The sequence below is a fragment of the Mauremys mutica genome, chromosome 12 (genome assembly GCF_020497125.1).
Source record: "Mauremys mutica isolate MM-2020 ecotype Southern chromosome 12, ASM2049712v1, whole genome shotgun sequence".
Taxonomy (NCBI): Eukaryota; Metazoa; Chordata; order Testudines; family Geoemydidae; genus Mauremys; species Mauremys mutica.
The window spans coordinates 14,886,840-14,903,194 of NC_059083.1; the positions used below are offsets into that span (position 1 = coordinate 14,886,840).

Consider the following 16,355-nt stretch of genomic DNA (forward strand, 5'->3'; position numbering starts at 1 on the left):
TCCTACTTTCTGTATTGAATAAAATCACTTTTTACTTATTAATTAACCCAGAGTATGTATTGATACCTGGGGGGTGGGGGGTGGGAGAAACAGCTGGGCATATCTCTCTATCAGTGTTATAGAGGGTGAACAATTTATGAGTTTACCCTTCATAAGCTTTCTATAGGTTAAAATGGATTGATTTGGGGTTTGGACCCCACTGGGAATTGGGCATCTGAGTGTTGAAGACAGGAACACTTCTTAAGTTGCTTTCAGTTAAGTCTGCAGCTTTGGGGCACGTGGTTCAGACCCTGGGTCTGTGTTGGAGCAGACTGGTGTGTCTGGCGGTGCTGGAGTTCCAGGCTGGTAGGGAAAGCAGGGGCAGAAGTAGTCTTGGCACATCAGTTTCTGTGATCCAACCTGTCACACCTGCCTCCTGCCAAAGGAGAGTCAATTGGCTTTTTTTTTTTTTTAGCTTCTCCCACAGACATAGCTGCTATCGCCCGTTGGGGTGGATTCATTAACTCTCCCGCAGGTGCAGTACAGAAAACTGCTCCCTGTAGGAATGTGCGACTTACGGTGAACTGAGCGTGCTCAGTAACATCTGCTGAAGCTACTGCCCTTCACCCTGCCCTAAGTATCCGATTGCGCTGAGTGCTTTTTCCAGGGGTTAAAACGAGGCAAAGGGGGCAAATCGGAGGAGGGGGCCGGCCAGGGTCTGGGCAGGGGAGGAAAACTGACCGGTCGGGGGGCAGTGTGGTGGGGGCCCGCCCGCAAGGGGAAGGGGAACGCTGGCAGCACAGGGCTGGGCTGGATTGTAAACCGCGCCCTCTGCTGGGCTGCGCAGAGCGAGGCCGCTCCCAGCGCACTGTGCCTCATTGCCCCCAGCCCACCCTTCCCTCTGGAGACGGACCATCCCGCCCCCTGCACCTTGCCCCATGGGGGCCCATAAATACGTTTGGCACCAGGCCCACGAAAAGTTAATCCAACCCTGCAGAGTGGGGCAAAGAGTTTTCCTTTTTCCTTTCTGACTATGTCCATATTTTTTTAATTAATTGCTGTTTATGTAAATTGTATTTGTTCTGAGCGATAGACACTGGCTAGGGCAGAGATCAGGGAGGCATCCAGAGGGGAGAAATTCCATCACTGTGTCCGTGTCCTGAGCGGTCACAACCAGGTTGGGGGATGAGCCCCTCAGAAAGCCTGGGTCACTTGTGCTCTAGGAGGGGGGGAGTCGGGACACAGAAGGGGTAAGGGGCCCAAAGCTGGACATGGAAGCTGATGCAGTCATCCCTGTCGTACTGGAATTCCCCCCTACCACCACCCAGGGGTGCCCAGTCCATGGCCTGCACCCCGTGGAACCCTGGGAGAGGGCAGGGACAGAACTAGGTCAGCAGCCAGAAGTGCTCAAGGATCACCAAGTTCGGGGGCTTTTTATTTGCCCTCTGAATTTGCACCTTTCCAGGGACACTAGGAAGAAGGGTCCTGTCACCTAGAGCCTGAGGGCGTGTGGCCACTGCCAGAGCATGTGTCTGATCTGCAGCATCCTTGCAGCACAGCCAGGGCCTGGGCAGGAGGCCTGGGACGGGGGAGGGACAGACTGTGAACTGCCCGGGCATCCCACAGACGCTGTTTGTGCTTCCCCCAGGCCCGCAGAGTGGGGCGAAGTGTTTTCCTTTCGCCTTCCCCATTGTTTCCTGATTTCTTTTATTAGCTGCTGTTTAATAAATTGCATTTGTTCTGGGGCATAGACAATGGTCAGGGAAGCATCAAGAGCGGAAGAAGTGCCACAGAGTGGGGACGCTCTAGCCCGTGTCCTGAGTGGTCACAACCAGGGTGGGGGACGGGCCCCTCAGGAAGCCTGGGCCCAGCTTGTCGGGGTTATAAGGACTTTCCCACACAGCAGAGTGGAAGTGGAGCCCTCGGGGTCAGGCAGGCTCTGGGTGAAGGGAGCGAGGACTCAGATCCTTCCGCTATTCGATTCCACCCGGGGGTGTTTAAGTCAGGAAAGTTCCCCCCAATAGCGGGGCCATTTCCCCGCGTACCTCTGCGCATCTTTACTGGTTTCTCCTTAAGTTAATTAACTATTTTAGGAAAAATGTGTCACTCATTCCCCCCGCTAGATGGAAGATGGTCCCTCCCTTCTGTCCTGGGAGCCGGAACCAGAGGGAGAAGCGCAGATCGGTGGGTTTCCCGCTAGGACCGAGGAGCAGCCGGGAGGCGGCTCTGCGGGGAGCGATCGCTGGGGTCCGTCCCGGCAGCAGGAAGTGACTCGCAGCCGCTTGGAGGAAGGTAGGAGAGACCCCGCCTCGATTCGCTGCCCTGGGCCCGGGAAAGCTGCCGGCAGAGCCGGTGGGTGCGGGGCAGGATCACGTTACCCTCCATCCCTCCCCGCCCAATCCCCACATCGGCTGCTTTGTTTCCCCGCCCCTGGCCGCGCTGGTGCGGACGGAGGCTGCAGCTCAGGGAGATCTGGAGCGGGGGCGCGGGGGGAGGGGCAGAAGGTGGGCAGCCAAACAGAATCCAGGGTGGGAAGGGGCCCAGCTGGGAGCCGGGGAAGGAGCGGGGTCCAGGACAGGGGCACAACCAGGGCGGGGGGGTAGCACAGGCCCTGGCTCTAGAATGGTGGGGCCCTGCCGCGCCCCCCCCCTTATAGGGGTTTCCATCCTAGGACCTAGGGATAAGAACGGGGAACAGCTGGTGGGGGGTGAACCTAGGGCTGGGGGAGGCAAGCCCCTCCCCCCACTGTAGGGGCAGGGCCCCAGCCCCTGAGTACCCCCAATAACCCCCCCCACACACACCTGCTGAGCATGTGGCCGCAGCCTCCCCATCCCCGGAGCCCAGGGAGGTTGCACAGCCCCAGCCAGAACCTCTGGGGCAGCCTAAGGAGAAGCCTGACCCGCTCCCCACAGGGGCCCTGCACCCACCTCCTCACTCAGCTGTGCAAAACAGAAGGTTTATTGATCGCTGGGAACACAGCGTAGAACAGAGCTTGTTAGCGCAGAAATCAGGAGCTCTCAGCAAAATCCGTCTGGGGAAAATCCCCTCTAACCACACCTGCCCCTGAGCCTGCAGGTGATGGAGAGACCTGCGGAAAGGGCTGGAGCCGGGCAGGGAAATGACTCTGCACAAAGGGCCCCTTGGAGGGACCTACTGGTGTCACAGGGGGTTCAGTGCTGGGGGGAGGGGCCGGATCTGTGTTGTGATAAAGTGACTGAGGGTTTTCCCAGTGCGGCAGAGCCCAGAGCGTCTGTCTGCAGGGAGAGGGGGTGTGACATGGACTGAAGCCCCTTCTGTAACCTCCCCCATCGCCCCTCTCGCCCCCACAGGCTGAGGAATTGCGTCCACGTTTCGCTCCAGATCGTCCCGTCTTCCAAAGGACAGAGAAAGGAAATGGCTGTGATGGAGACAGCTCAGGTAGGGGATTTGCAGGGAGCTGTGGGGGAATGGGGAGGATTTGTTGTAGAGGGGGAGGGGCAAGAAACACACAAGGTGAGGCAAGGAGGGGACGGGGTCTGAGAAACCTGCTGGATCATGATCGATCTGGGCCTGATTTTATGAACAGGCTCATTGGAGGGGTGGGGGGGGACTTTCTGACCCATGAAACACCCCCACTGGCCAGAGGCTTCTGTGAAATACGACGGCGGAGGGGGGGGGGGAGTTGTCGGGATTCCTGTCCCCGGCTCAGAGCTCTGCTTCCCGTATCAGCCTGTGGCTGGCAGGCATATGGGAAATGAGAAGACCCTGCCCTGCTCCGTGTGCTGGGGGGACAAGGAGCTCTCACCATCTCCTACCCCCTGAAGCCTCCTGGCTTCTCTGAGCAGGGTGGGGGTGGGATTCTGCTTTTCTGGCCTTCCTCCCCCATGACTAGTGGGATTGCGGCTGGGGCAGCAGATGCTGAGTGGGGGATTCTTGTTGTTTCAGATGCCGGTGACCTTCGAGGAGGTGGCTGTGTATTTCACCCAGGGGCAGGGGGCTCTGCTGGACCCCGCTCAGAGAGCCCTCTACAGGGACGTCATGCAGGAGAACTACGAGACAGTGACCTCGCTGGGTAAGGGATTCCCGGCTCCTCGGTTATTAGAAGCCGAGGAGTCTGCGTGTCTGTCACTAGTCAGGTTCTTCCCTGGTCAGTTAGATTGGAGGGGAGTGGGCTCTGTAATGCACAGCTGCCGTGTGAGAGAGACTTGCAACTCCATATACTCTCGAAATGAGATCAGGGTGTCAAAACCTAAGGGATATACAAAATCACCCCACTCCAGAGCTGAGGGTGCGTCAGCAGGGCCCCCAGAGAGCACAGATGCCAGGAACTTCTAGTGAGGGTGTCACCTCCCCCAGACATCTGCCTCCCTCAAAGGGGCTCAGTGACCATGTTCCTGTCCTCTTGGATTCCATGTTCCCCCAGCACAGCACAGGGACAGGTTCCGCCCACGGAATGTCCTTTGTGACAGACGCTCTCTCAATCCTCCACACACCCTGATCTGCTCTGATTTCACCACCTGCACAGGATTCTCCCTTCCCAAACCTGACCTGATCACCTGGCTGGAACAAGGGGAAGAGCCGTGGGTGCCCGATCTACAGGCCTGCGAGGAAAGAGAGATCTCAAGAGGTGCCCACACAGGTGAGGACTGACACTCAAACCATCTGGGGAATGGAGGAAAAAGTTGAGAATCCCAAAAATATGGTATCAGTAAGTGCCCTCCATTCTTCCTCATCTCACCCAGGGCAGGGTTGCAGTCAGCAGATATCACTGACATTGTTTTCCACGTGTCCTGTTACCTGCTGCTGTTTCCTTCCCAACGTTCCTTCTCTGTGAATTTTTGGGTGGGAAGTGGAAGTAGAATCCAGTTGCTCCATCTGTGCATCTTTCGAATGTTGGGTTTTCCCTCGGTGCTCTTCCTCTTCCTTTCTCCTGGGCACAATGACTCCTGTCTGGATTGTCTCTCTCCCAGCAGGTAACGAGCCAGTGAGTGAGAAAAAGGAGAGGAATCAACAACAGGAAGTTCCTGGGCACGGAGAACCACAGGAGACCTTTGTGGGAAGAGCTGCAGGGAATTTTTCCCAGTGGTTGGAATAGGGAGAAGCCTGGGGAAATTGGCAGAGGTCAGAGAGGCTGCTGAGAAACTACTCAAGGGAGCAAATGGATGAATTTATTATCTGTGGGGAAGGATACAGGGATCCCACAGCCCAGCAGACAACCCCTAGGAAAGACAAACACCATGAATGCCTTGGTTATGGAAAAGGATTCGTTCTGGGACCACAGTTTGTTTCACCTCAGACAATTCATACTGGAGAGAAATCACTTCAGTGGTTGGACCATGGAAGAAGCCACATGGGACAGAAACCCTATCAATGCCTTAACGGCAGGAACTCTTTGAATTGGAAGTCAGCACTGACTACACATCAGATAAGCCACATAGGAGAGAAACCCCATAAGTGCTTGGCCTGTGGGAAAAGTTTCATACATAGGTCAGCCCTTGTTAATCATCAGGCCATTCACACTGGAGAGAGACCCCATAAGTGCTTGGACTGTAGGAAAAGTTTCATACATAGGTCAGCCCTTGTTAATCATCAGGCTATTCACACTGGAGAGAGACCCCATAAGTGCTTGGACTGTGGGAAAAGTTTCACACACAGATCAAATCTTAAACATCATCAGTGGATTCACACAGGACAGAGACCCCATAAGTGCTTCCACTGTGGAAAAAGTTTTGTACATAGGTCAGACTTTGTTAAACATCAGGCTATTCACACTGGAGAGAGACCTTATAAGTGCTTGGACTGTGGGAAAAATTTTATACGGAGGGCAGCCCTTGTCAAACATCAGGCAGTCCACACGGGGGAGAGACCCCATAAGTGTTTAGACTGTGGAAAAAGTTTTATATGGAAGTCAGGCCTTGCTAATCATCAGGCAATCCACACTGGAAAGAGACCTCATAAGTGCTTAGACTGTGGAAAATGTTTCATACAGAGGTCAGACCTTGTTAAACATCAGGCAATCCACACTGGACAGAGACCACATAAGTGCTTGGACTGTGGGAAAAGTTTTATACGGAGGTCAAACCTTGTGAAACATCAAGCAATCCACACTGGAGAGAGACCCTATAAGTGCTTAGACTGTGGGAAAAGTTTCATACAGAGGTCAAACCTTGTGAAACATCAGGCAATCCACACCGGAGAGAGATCCCATAAGTGCTTAGACTGTGGAAAAAGTTTTGTATGGAAGTCAGGCCTTGCTAATCATCAGGCAATTCACACAGGAGAGAGATCCCATAAGTGCTTAGACTGTGGAAAAAGTTTCATACAGGGGTCAGACCTTTTAAAACATCAGGCCATCCACACAGGAGAGAGACCCCATAGGTGCTTGGACTGTGGGAAAAGTTTCACACAGAGATCACATCTTAAAACACATCAGAGAATCCACACAGGAGAGAGACCCCACAAGTGCTTGGACTGTGGGAAAAGTTTCATACAGAGGTCAGACCTTGTTAAACATCAGATAATCCACACAGGAGAGAGACCCCACAAGTGTTTAGACTGTGGGAAGAGTTTCATAAGGAGATCAACCCTTCTTAATCATCAGGCAATCCACACAGGAGAGAGACCCCATAAGTGCTTAGACTGTGGGAAAAGTTTCATACGGCAGTCAGGCCTTGTTAGACATAAAGTAGTCCACACAGGAGAGAGACCCCATCAGTGCTCAGACTGTGGGAAAAGATTCATGCAGAGTTCAACCCTTGTTAAACATCAGTCAATCCATACAAGGGGAAGACCATAAGTGCTTGGACTCTGGGGAAGTTTCAGAATCAGTTCAGCCCTTCTAAACATCAGGCAAAACACACATAGTGTTTAGACTATGGACAAACATTTCAAATAGATGTCAGCCCTTGTTTTACATCAGAGAATCCACCCAGGGAGACACCCTGTAACCACTTAGCCTGTGGAAAAACTTTTATACGCAATCAAACATTGTTAAACATCCAGCAATCCACATTGGAGAGTGACCGGATAAGTGCTTAGACTGTGGGAAACATTTCAGAAACTGATCAGTCCTTGTTTTACATCAAAGAATCCACTCAAGAGCAAGACTCCATAAGTACTGGACTGTGACAAAAGTTTCAGACAGTGATCAGACGTCATTAAACGTTGGAGAATTCACACACAATCTAAACTTCTGTGACACCTGGCCAGAAAGAGTTAAGAACCTTGCAGGCTATTTGACCCAGATTCAACATTTAAAGACATGTTAGAAAAGTTTGTAAATGATATTGGCGGCCATTCCAAGTTATATAGACTAGAACTTTGAATGTGAACTTGTATTGTTAAAAACTTGGAAGAAGATAATAGTGTAGTTGATTAATTGCAATTAACTCAAAAAAATAATGGTGTGTATTAAAATGAATCTCAATGGATCACATTGTTAAACAATAGAATACCAAGTGATATTTGTTAAATGTTTTGGGATATTTTTCTATGTTTTCATATATATTAATTCCTATCACAACAAGAATAGAAAGTGTACAGTGGTCACAAAACAAAACTAGTATTTTTCAGTTCACCTCATACAAGTACTGTAGTGCAATCTCTTTATCAGGAAAGTGTAACTTAGAAACGTAGATTTATTTTGTTATATAGGTGCACTCAAAAGTAAAGCAGTTAAAAACTTTGGAGCCTAGAAGTCCACTCAGTGCTACTTCTTTTTCTACTAATCGCTAAGACAAATACGTTTGTTTACATTTACGGGAAAGAATGCTGCCTGTTTCTAATTTATGATGTCACCTGAAAGTCTGAGAAGGTGTTCGCATGACACGTTTAGCTGGCAGTGCAGATATTTCTGTGGAAGATATACTAAACATGCCTATGTACCTTCATGCTTCGGCATTCCAGTGGATATGCTTCCATGCTGACAGTGCTCTTTTAAAAAAAAATAATTCATTAGATAAATTTGTGATTGAACTTCTTGGAGGACAATTGTATGTCCCATGTTCTGTTTTACACACATTCTGCCAAATATTTCCTATTATAAAAGTCACGGATAATGACCTAGCACATGTTAATTTTAAGGACACTTTCACTTCTGATTTGAAAAAACGCAAAGAACTAACGATCTGAGATTTCTAAAGATAGCTACAGCTTTTGGCCAAAGGTTTAAGAATCTGAAGTACCTTCCAAAATCTGAGAGGGACGAGGTGCGGAGCATGTTTTCGAAGTCTTAAAAGAGCAACACTGAGATGCAGACGCTACAGGACTCGAACCACAAAAAAAGAAAATGAACCTTCGCTGGTGGCATCTGACTCAGTCGATAGAAATGAACACGGGTCGGTCCACTCTGCTTCAGTTAGAACGCATCATTAGCATGGATGCATGTCCTCTGGAATGGTTGTTCCAGCAGGAAGGGACACATGACTCTTTAGCACATCTTGCACATAAATATCTTGCGACACCGGCTGCAATAGTGCCATGAGAACGCCTGTTCTCACTTTCAGGTGACATTGTAAACAAGAAGCGGGCAGCATTATCTCCTGCAAATTGTAACCACATTTGTTTTTCTGAGTGATTGGTTGTATAAGAAGTAGGACTGAGTGGAGTTGTAGGATCTAAAGTTTTACATTGTTTTATTTTTGAATGTGGGTATTTTTGTACATAATTCTACATTTGTAAGTTCAATTTTCATGATAAAAGGATTGCAGTATAGTATCTGCGGTTGGTGAATTGAAAAATACTATTTCATTTTTCACGGTGCAAGTATTTGTAATAAAAAAATATAAAGTGCTCACTGTACACTTTGTATTCTGTGTTGCAGTTGAAATCAGTATATTTGAAAATGTATAAAACATCCAATATATTGAAATAAATGGTATTCTATTATTGTTTAACAGCACAATTAATCACAAATACTTTTTCTGATCACTCGACAGCCCTAGAAGATAGTAATTGTAGTAGTCTCGGATGGGAATTTACAGGTGTAAATATGGGGTGTTTTTCATGGAACTCTGGGTTCAGTCCTGCAAGGACTCGGCGCATCGGATCGCGACCGACAGAGCCCAGCTCCGCACTCGTGCTCAGTCTAACTGCCAATTAGATTGACTCGAGCTACGACAGAGTGGGGACTATAAGACCATCTGTGGGACCCGTGTGTGTATATGTGTGAATGAATGTGCCAGTTTTCATGCTGTATTTTCAATAAATGTGGCCTGTTGTCTTTTCCCCTGAAAAAGAGCCCGTGTGCGTTTTATAAGCATAACATTGTCACCTGGTCCTGTTATCCACCTTGAAGCTGGGACTTTTCCAGAGTCGGGTGGGATTGCAAACAAAGGTTTCCTGCCGATCCAGATCGATGCTCCCATGTTGACAAGACGAGACCCAGGATCCTCTGCAAGACACCTCACATTTATAGCAGCTTCCCTCTCATGCTAATCTGTACCAGATTCAAAATCTGTATCTCTGTCCGTTGGTCCTTTGTGCTCCTTCCTTCTGGGTGCTGTCCCAATCAGGGCCGGCTCTAACATTTTTCCCGCCCCAAACAAAAAAAAGAGCGCCACCCAACCCCCGCGAGCGCCGCCCGACCCCTCCCCGAGCGTTGCGTCACACCGCCCAAGTCCCCGCGCCCCCCGCGCTGGGTCGCATCGCCCAAGTCCCCGCCCTCCCCGCACCGGGTCGCACCGCCCAAATCCTTGGCCCCCCGCGTCATGCCGCCCAAGTCCCCGCCCCCAGCGCCACGTAGTGCTGCCCAATTCCCTGCCCACCCCGCGCCGGGTTGCACCACCCAAATTCTTGGCCCCCATGTCGCGTCCCACCGCCCAAGTCCCCACTCCCCCAGCGTCGTGTTTTACTGCCCAAGTCCCCGCCCCCCAGCGCTGCATTTAGCCACCCAAGTCCCCGCCTACCCCAGTGCCGCGTCGCACCGACCAAGTCCCCGTCCCACAGCACCGCATCGGGCCAACCAAGTCCCCGCCGCCCCCAGGGCCGCCCAAGTCCCTGCCCCCCCCCAGTGCCGCCTGGCCAAACCAAAAACAACAAAAACAAACCCCGATTCCTGCCCCCGCCCAAGGTGCCGCCCAAGCACGTGCTTGGTAGGCTGGTGTCTGGAGCCGGCCCTGGTCCCAATGCTGTTCAAAGAGGGTGTTCCCAAAAGGAGGAGCTTGCTTCTAACCCCCAAGGCCGTCAATATGTCTGATCTTCTTTAGTGAGCCCACTTGACAAGTTTGATTGTTCTTGGGTCTGGCTTCCATCCCCTCTCCAAGGGTTGCAGCTATCTGGAGGTGCTGCCTTCCACCCTTTACTCATTCACACCTCGTTCATTCAACAGGGCAATTGATTAAAAGGGGTGTGTGGGGGGTGGGGAGGCGATCTTATTCTACTTCTAGCAAAAAGACTTTTTTTTTACCATTATGCGAAGGCTCAATACAAAGTTTTCTAGATAAGGATCTGATACAAGGCTGTATGAAAATAGAGGCATAATACAAAGCCATATGAAAGTTATGTGAAGATGCTTAATGCAGAGATTTATCTACAAACGTTTATAAATTGCTGTGCTTCTTATTAATGAATGTGGTGAATGTGGTACAGCTTGAGATGTCTGAATTTGCTACAGGATTTTGGGAGCAGGACCTTCCTGGCGTCAAAGGGGTGTCATGAATATAGGGGGAAAGGTAGCAGCCTTTATGTATGCCAGCCCAGTCAGTTAACTATAAAGACCTTCTTAGCTGTTGTTCTGAATTGTTTTACCTGTAAAGGGTTACCTGTTTCCCTGAAGATGCTTATGAAAAAAACAAAATCAAGAAAGGAGTTAGCAGAGAACCCAGACCCAATGAAAATGAAAGATACATTCAAATGGGGAGAAACAGTTTCCTTTTCTGAGCAGCCTTTGTTTTGGTCTGGAAAAATACAAAAGTGTCACAGCTACTATTACCGAAAAATTGCTGCCTTTCTCTTTCTTACCATATAATTTTAACAAAGAAATCAATTAGAACTAGGGATTTCAAGTGATTAAAAAAATTCATCCTGATTAATCATGTGATTATTTGCACTGTTAAACAATGATATAATAGCATTTCTCTGAATATTTTTGGATGTTGTCTGCATTTTCAAATATATTGATTTCAATTACAACACAGAATACAAAGTGTACAGTGCTCCCTTTTTAATTACAAATATTTGCACTGTAAAAGACCCCCAAAAGAAATAGTATTTTTCAATTCACCTATTACAAGTACTGTAGTGCAAGCCCCTTATCATGAAAGTTGAACTTTCAAATGTAGAATTATGTAAAATATACCTGCATTCAAAAATAAAACAATGTACTATTTCAGAGCCCGCAAGTCCACTCAGTCCTACTTCTTGTTCAGCCAATCGCTTAGACAAACAAGTGTGTTTACATTTGTGTGAGATAATGCTGAAAGTGAGAAGAGGCATTCTTACAGCACTGTTCTAGCCCAAGTCGCAAGACATTTACATGCCAGATGCGCTAAAGATTCCTATGTCCTTTCATGATTCAACCACCATTGCTTAACCTCCCTTCCTCTGGCCTGCTATACATGCTGCCCATGCTCAGACCAGAGCTGATAATTCTTCAGCTTTTCAGCCACTTCTAGGGTCTGGGGGGGAATTTTTTCATCTGCTCGAAGGGTTGCCAACCATCCTGGACTGGACGTCATTTGCAGCAATGGTGTCTGGTCTGGGAGAGTTGGAAATCTTATCTGCCAGGGAAATCCCCTATGGCTGGCATTTTCCATTTGCCTGCTGTGACGTTGCACTCTATATGATTTTATGAAGTATGGTGATGAGTGCGAATATGATGTAACTAAAATATGCTTCACGCAAAAGGTCTCTTGTATCATTACAAAGCTTATAATCTACTGAGTGTGGTCGTCCTATTTGTATAAATGTATCACTCTTGTATCTGAAACGAGAAATACGAAATATAACTCTGAGGGCCTATTGTAATTATCCAAAGTGTGGGCCATTAATGGTGCTTTGGAATCTTGATGGCTCCCATCCAGGGCCGGCTCTAACATTTCTGCCACCCCAAGCAAAAAAAAAGAGCGCCGCCCGACCCCTCCCCGAGCGTTGCGTCGTGCCGCCCAATTCCCCGCCCCCCCCGACTGTCGCGTCGCACCGCCCAAGTCCCCGTCCCCCCAGCACCCGTCGCACCGCCCATTGGTATCTGGGGTGTGGGGCGAGGAGGGGGAACAGCTGGGTATACCTCTCTATCAGTGTTATAGAGGGCGAACAATTAATGAGTTTACCCTTCATAAGCTTTATATAGGTTAAAATGGATTGATTTGGGGTTTGGACTCCATTGGGAGTTGGGCATCTGAGTGTTGAAGACAGGAACACTTCTTAAGTTGCTTTTAAGTTAAGTCTGCAGCTTTGGGGCACGTGGTTCAGACGTTCAGTTCTCCCCTGCCTGCTGCCACAGGGTCCTAGTGCCTGCCATTCATTAATGGCAAGGCAGGCTGCCCTTACCCTGAGCCTCTCCAATGCCCCAAACCCTCAGCCCCAGCCAGAGGCCTCATCCCCCCCGCACCCTAATCCTCAGCCCCAGGCCTGAGCGCCCCCGCATCATGAAACCCTCATCCCCCTGCACCCTAATCCTCAGCCCCAGCCAGAGCCCTCATCCCCTCGCACCCTAATCCTCTGCCCCAGCCCTGAGCCCCCCCACATCATGAACCCCTCATCCTCAGCCCCACAGCCCTCACCCCACACCCCAAATCTCTGCCCTAGCCCTGAGCCCCCTCCTGCATCATGAACCCCTCATCCCCCAGCCAGAGCCCTCATCCCCCCCATACCCTAATCCTCAGCCCCAGCCCTGAGCCCCCCCACAGCATGAACCCCTCATCCACAGCCCCACAGCCCTCACCCCACATCCCAACCCTATGCCCTAGCCCTGAGCCCTCCCGCAGCATGAACCCCTCATCCTCAGCCCTCACCCGACAGCCCAACCCTCTGCCCTAGCCCTGAGCCCCCCCCCGCATCATGAACGCCTCATCCAGAGCCCTCACCCCACAGCCCAACCCTCTTCCCTAGCCCTGAGCCCCCTCCTGCATCATGTACCCCTCATCCTCAGCCCCACAGCCCTCACCCTGCACTACCTCCTATCCCCAAACTCCCTCCCCCTTCCCACACACCCCTTCCCAACACCAAACTCCATCCCAAAGCCTGCACCCTTCAACCCCTCCTGCACACCCACCCACTGCCCCAGCCCAAAGCCTGCACCCTGCACCCCTCCTGCACCCTAATCCCCAGCCCAGGATCTGCACCCAGACCTCCCCTGCCGAGCCCCCTCCCAGAGCCTTAGGCAGGTGGGGGCAGAGTTTGGGGGAGCAAAGTTGAGGGGCGGGTTCTGGGCACCACCAAAATTTTTACAAACTTGCCACCCATGCGGGAGTTTCTGTGATCCAACCTGTCACACCTGCCTCCTGCCAAAGGAGAGTCAATTGGCTTTTTTTTTTTTAGCTTCTCCCACAGACAGAGCTGCTCTCGCCCATTGGGATGGATTCATTAACTCTCCCGCAGGTGCAGTACAGAAAACTGCTCCCTGTAGGAATGTGCGACTTATGGTGAACTGAGCGTGCTCAGGAACATCTGCTGAAGCTACTGCCCTTCACCCTGCCCTAAGTATCCGATTGCGCTGAGTGCTTTTTACAGGGGTTAAAAAGAGGCAAAGGGGGCAAATCGGAGGAGGGATCCGGCCAGGGTCTAGGCAGGGGAGGAAAAGTGGCTGGTCGGGGGGGCGGTGTGGTGGGGGCCCAACCCGCAAGGGGAAGGGGAACGCTGGCAGCACAGGGCTGGGCTGGATTGTAAACAGCGCCCTCTGCTGGGCTGCGCAGAGCGGGTCGGCTCCCAGCGCACTGTGCCTCACTGCCCCCAGCCCGCCCTTCCCTCTGGAGACGGACCATCCCGCCCCCTGCACCTTGCCCCATGGGGGCCCATAAATACATTTGGCACCAGGCCCAGGAAAAGTTAATCCGGCCCTGCAGAGTGGGGCTAAGAGTTTTCCTTTTTCCTTTCTAACTGTGTCCTGATTTTTTTAATTAATTGCTCTTTTGTAAATTGTATTTGTTCTGAGCTATAGACACTGGCTAGGGCAGAGACCAGGGAGGCATCCAGAGCGGAGAAATTCCATCACTGTGATGAGCGGTCACAACCAGGGTGGGGGACGAGCCCCTCAGGAAGCCTGGGCCCAGCCCTGTCGGGGATACAAGGACTTTGTCACACAGCAGAGTGGAAGTGGAGCCCTCGGGGTCAGGCAGGCTCTGGGTGAAGGGAGCGAGGACTCAGATCCTTCTGCTATTCGATTCCACCCGGGGGGTGTTTAAGTCAGGAAAGTTCCCCCCAATAGCGGGGCCATTTCCCCGCTTACCTCTGCGCATTTTTACTGGTTTCCCCTAAAGTTCATTAAGTATTTTAGAAAAATGTGTCACCCATTCCCCGCGCTGGATGGAAGAGGGTCCCTCCCTTCTGTGCTGAGAGCCTGGGAGCGGAACAGGAGCCGGACCCAGAGGGAGAAGCGCAAATCGGTGGGTTTCCCGCTAGGACCCAGGAGCGGCCGGGAGGCGGCTCTGGCGGGAGCGATCGCTGGGGTTCGTCCCGGCAGCGGGAAGTGACTCGCAGCCGCTTGGAGGAAGGTAGGAGAGACCCCTCCCCCCCCCCCCCCCCCCATTCGCTGCCCTGGGCCCGGGAAAGCTGCCGCCAGCCCCGGTGGGGGCGGGGCGGGGGCAGGATCACGTTACCCTCCATCCCTCCCCGCCCAATCCCCCCATCCGCTGCTTTGTTTCCCTGCCCCTGGCCGCGCTGGTGCGGACGGAGGCTGCAGCTCAGGGAGATCTGGGGGGGGGGGAGAAGTGGGCAGGGGCAAAACTGAATGCAGGGTGGCAGGGGGCCCAGCTGGGGGCCGGGGAAGGAGCGGGGCACAGGGCAGGGGCACAATCAGGGTGGGGGGGGGGCAGCAGAGGCGCTGGCTCTAGGCTGGTGGGGCCCTGCCGCGCCCCCCCTCCCCCGCTTGAAGGGGTTTCCATCCTAGGACCTAGGGATAAGAAGGGGGAATAGCTGGTGGGGGGTGAACCTAGCGCTGGGGGAGGCAAGCCCCTCCCCCAAGCCCCCAATATCCCCTCACCTGCTGAGCACGTGACCCCAGCCTCCCCATCCCCGGAGCCCAGGAGGGGCACACGGCCCCAACCAGAACGGCGGGGGCAGCCTAAGGAGAAGCCTGACCCGCTCCCCACAGGGGCCCTGCACCCACCTCCGCACTCAGCTGTGCAAAACAGAAGGTTTATTGGTCGCTGGGAACACAGCCTAGAACAGAGCTTGTTAGCAGAGAAATCAGGGGCTCTCAGCAAAGTCCATCTGGGGAAAATCCCCTCTAACCACACCAGCCCCTGAGCCTGCAGGTGATGGAGAGACCTGGGAAAAGGGCTGGAGCCGGGCAGGGAAATGACTCTGCACAAAGGGCCCCTTGGAGGGACCTACTGGTGTCGCAGGGGGTTCAGTGCTGGGGGGAGGGGCCGGGTCTGTGTTGTAATAAACTGACTGAGGGTTTTCCCAGCGCGGCAGAGCCCAGAGCGTCTGTCTGCAGGGAGGGGGGGGGGGTGATATGGACTGAAGCCCCTTCTGTAACCTCCCCCATCACCCCTCTCGCCCCCACAGGCTGAGGAATCACATCCACATTTTGCTCCAGATCGTCCCGTCTTCCAGAGGACAGAGAAGGGAAATGGCTGCGATGGAGACAGCTCAGGTCTGGGATTTGTAGGGAGCTGTGGGGGGATGGGGAGGATTTGTTGTACAGGGGGAGGGGTGGGAAACACACAGTGTGAGGCAGGGAGGGGACAGGGTGTGATAAACCTGCTGGAACATGATCAGCCTGGGCCTGATTTTATGAACAGGCTCATTGGAGGGTGTGGGGGGACTTTCTGACCCAGGAAACACCCCACTGGCCAGCGGCTGCTGTGAAATAAGCAGGGAAGCTGTTGGGATTCCTGTCCCTGTCCCCGGCTCAGAGCTCTGCTTCCCGTATCAGCCTGTGGCTGGCAGGCGTGTGGGAAATGAGAAGACCCTGCCCTGCTCCGTGTGCTGGGGGGACAAGGAGCTCTCACCTTCTCCCACCCCCTGGAGCCTCCTGGCTGCTCTGAGCAGGGTGCGGGGGGAATTTTGCTTCTCTGGCCCTCCCAGAGCTTCAATGTTTTGTTTATTTTTCCCTGTAACTGGTGGGATTGTGGCTGGGGCAGCAGGTGCTGAGTGGGGGACTCTTGTTGTTTCAGATGCCGGTGACCTTCGAGGAGGTGGCTGTGTATTTCACCCAGGCGCAGGGGGCTCTGCTGGACCCCGCTCAGAGAGCCCTCTACAGGGACGTCATGCAGGAGAACTACGAGACGGTGACC

At 52.3% G+C, this 16,355-nt stretch overlaps 2 protein-coding genes and 1 long non-coding RNA gene across 4 annotated transcripts; all 3 read left to right on the top strand.

Annotated features, from left to right (window-relative positions):
* The first annotated feature begins 2,102 nt into the window (after positions 1–2,102).
* Positions 2,103–5,148, top strand: LOC123346590 (zinc finger protein 620-like). Its single transcript, XM_044984065.1, has 4 exons — positions 2,103–2,271; positions 3,851–4,030; positions 4,484–4,597; positions 4,932–5,148. Exons 1-4 carry the CDS (start codon positions 2,103–2,105, stop codon positions 5,051–5,053), a joined length of 585 nt encoding a protein of 194 aa, XP_044840000.1. The 3' UTR covers positions 5,054–5,148.
* Positions 5,149–5,305: 157 nt separating this feature from the next.
* Positions 5,306–6,894, top strand: LOC123346055 (zinc finger protein 160-like). The gene has a single exon (XM_044983261.1). The coding sequence runs from the start codon at positions 5,309–5,311 to the stop codon at positions 6,752–6,754; it is 1,446 nt and encodes a 481-aa protein (XP_044839196.1). The 5' UTR covers positions 5,306–5,308; the 3' UTR covers positions 6,755–6,894.
* Positions 6,895–14,639: 7,745 nt separating this feature from the next.
* Positions 14,640–16,293, top strand: LOC123346071. 2 transcript variants are annotated; one of them, XR_006572916.1, is made up of 3 exons: positions 14,640–14,679; positions 15,625–15,712; positions 16,236–16,293. It is a non-coding gene; the product is annotated as an uncharacterized LOC123346071 (long non-coding RNA). The 2 variants fall into 2 exon arrangements; XR_006572915.1 differs by lacking the exon at positions 14,640–14,679 and adding an exon at positions 14,982–15,368.
* The last annotated feature ends 62 nt before the right edge of the window (positions 16,294–16,355 follow it).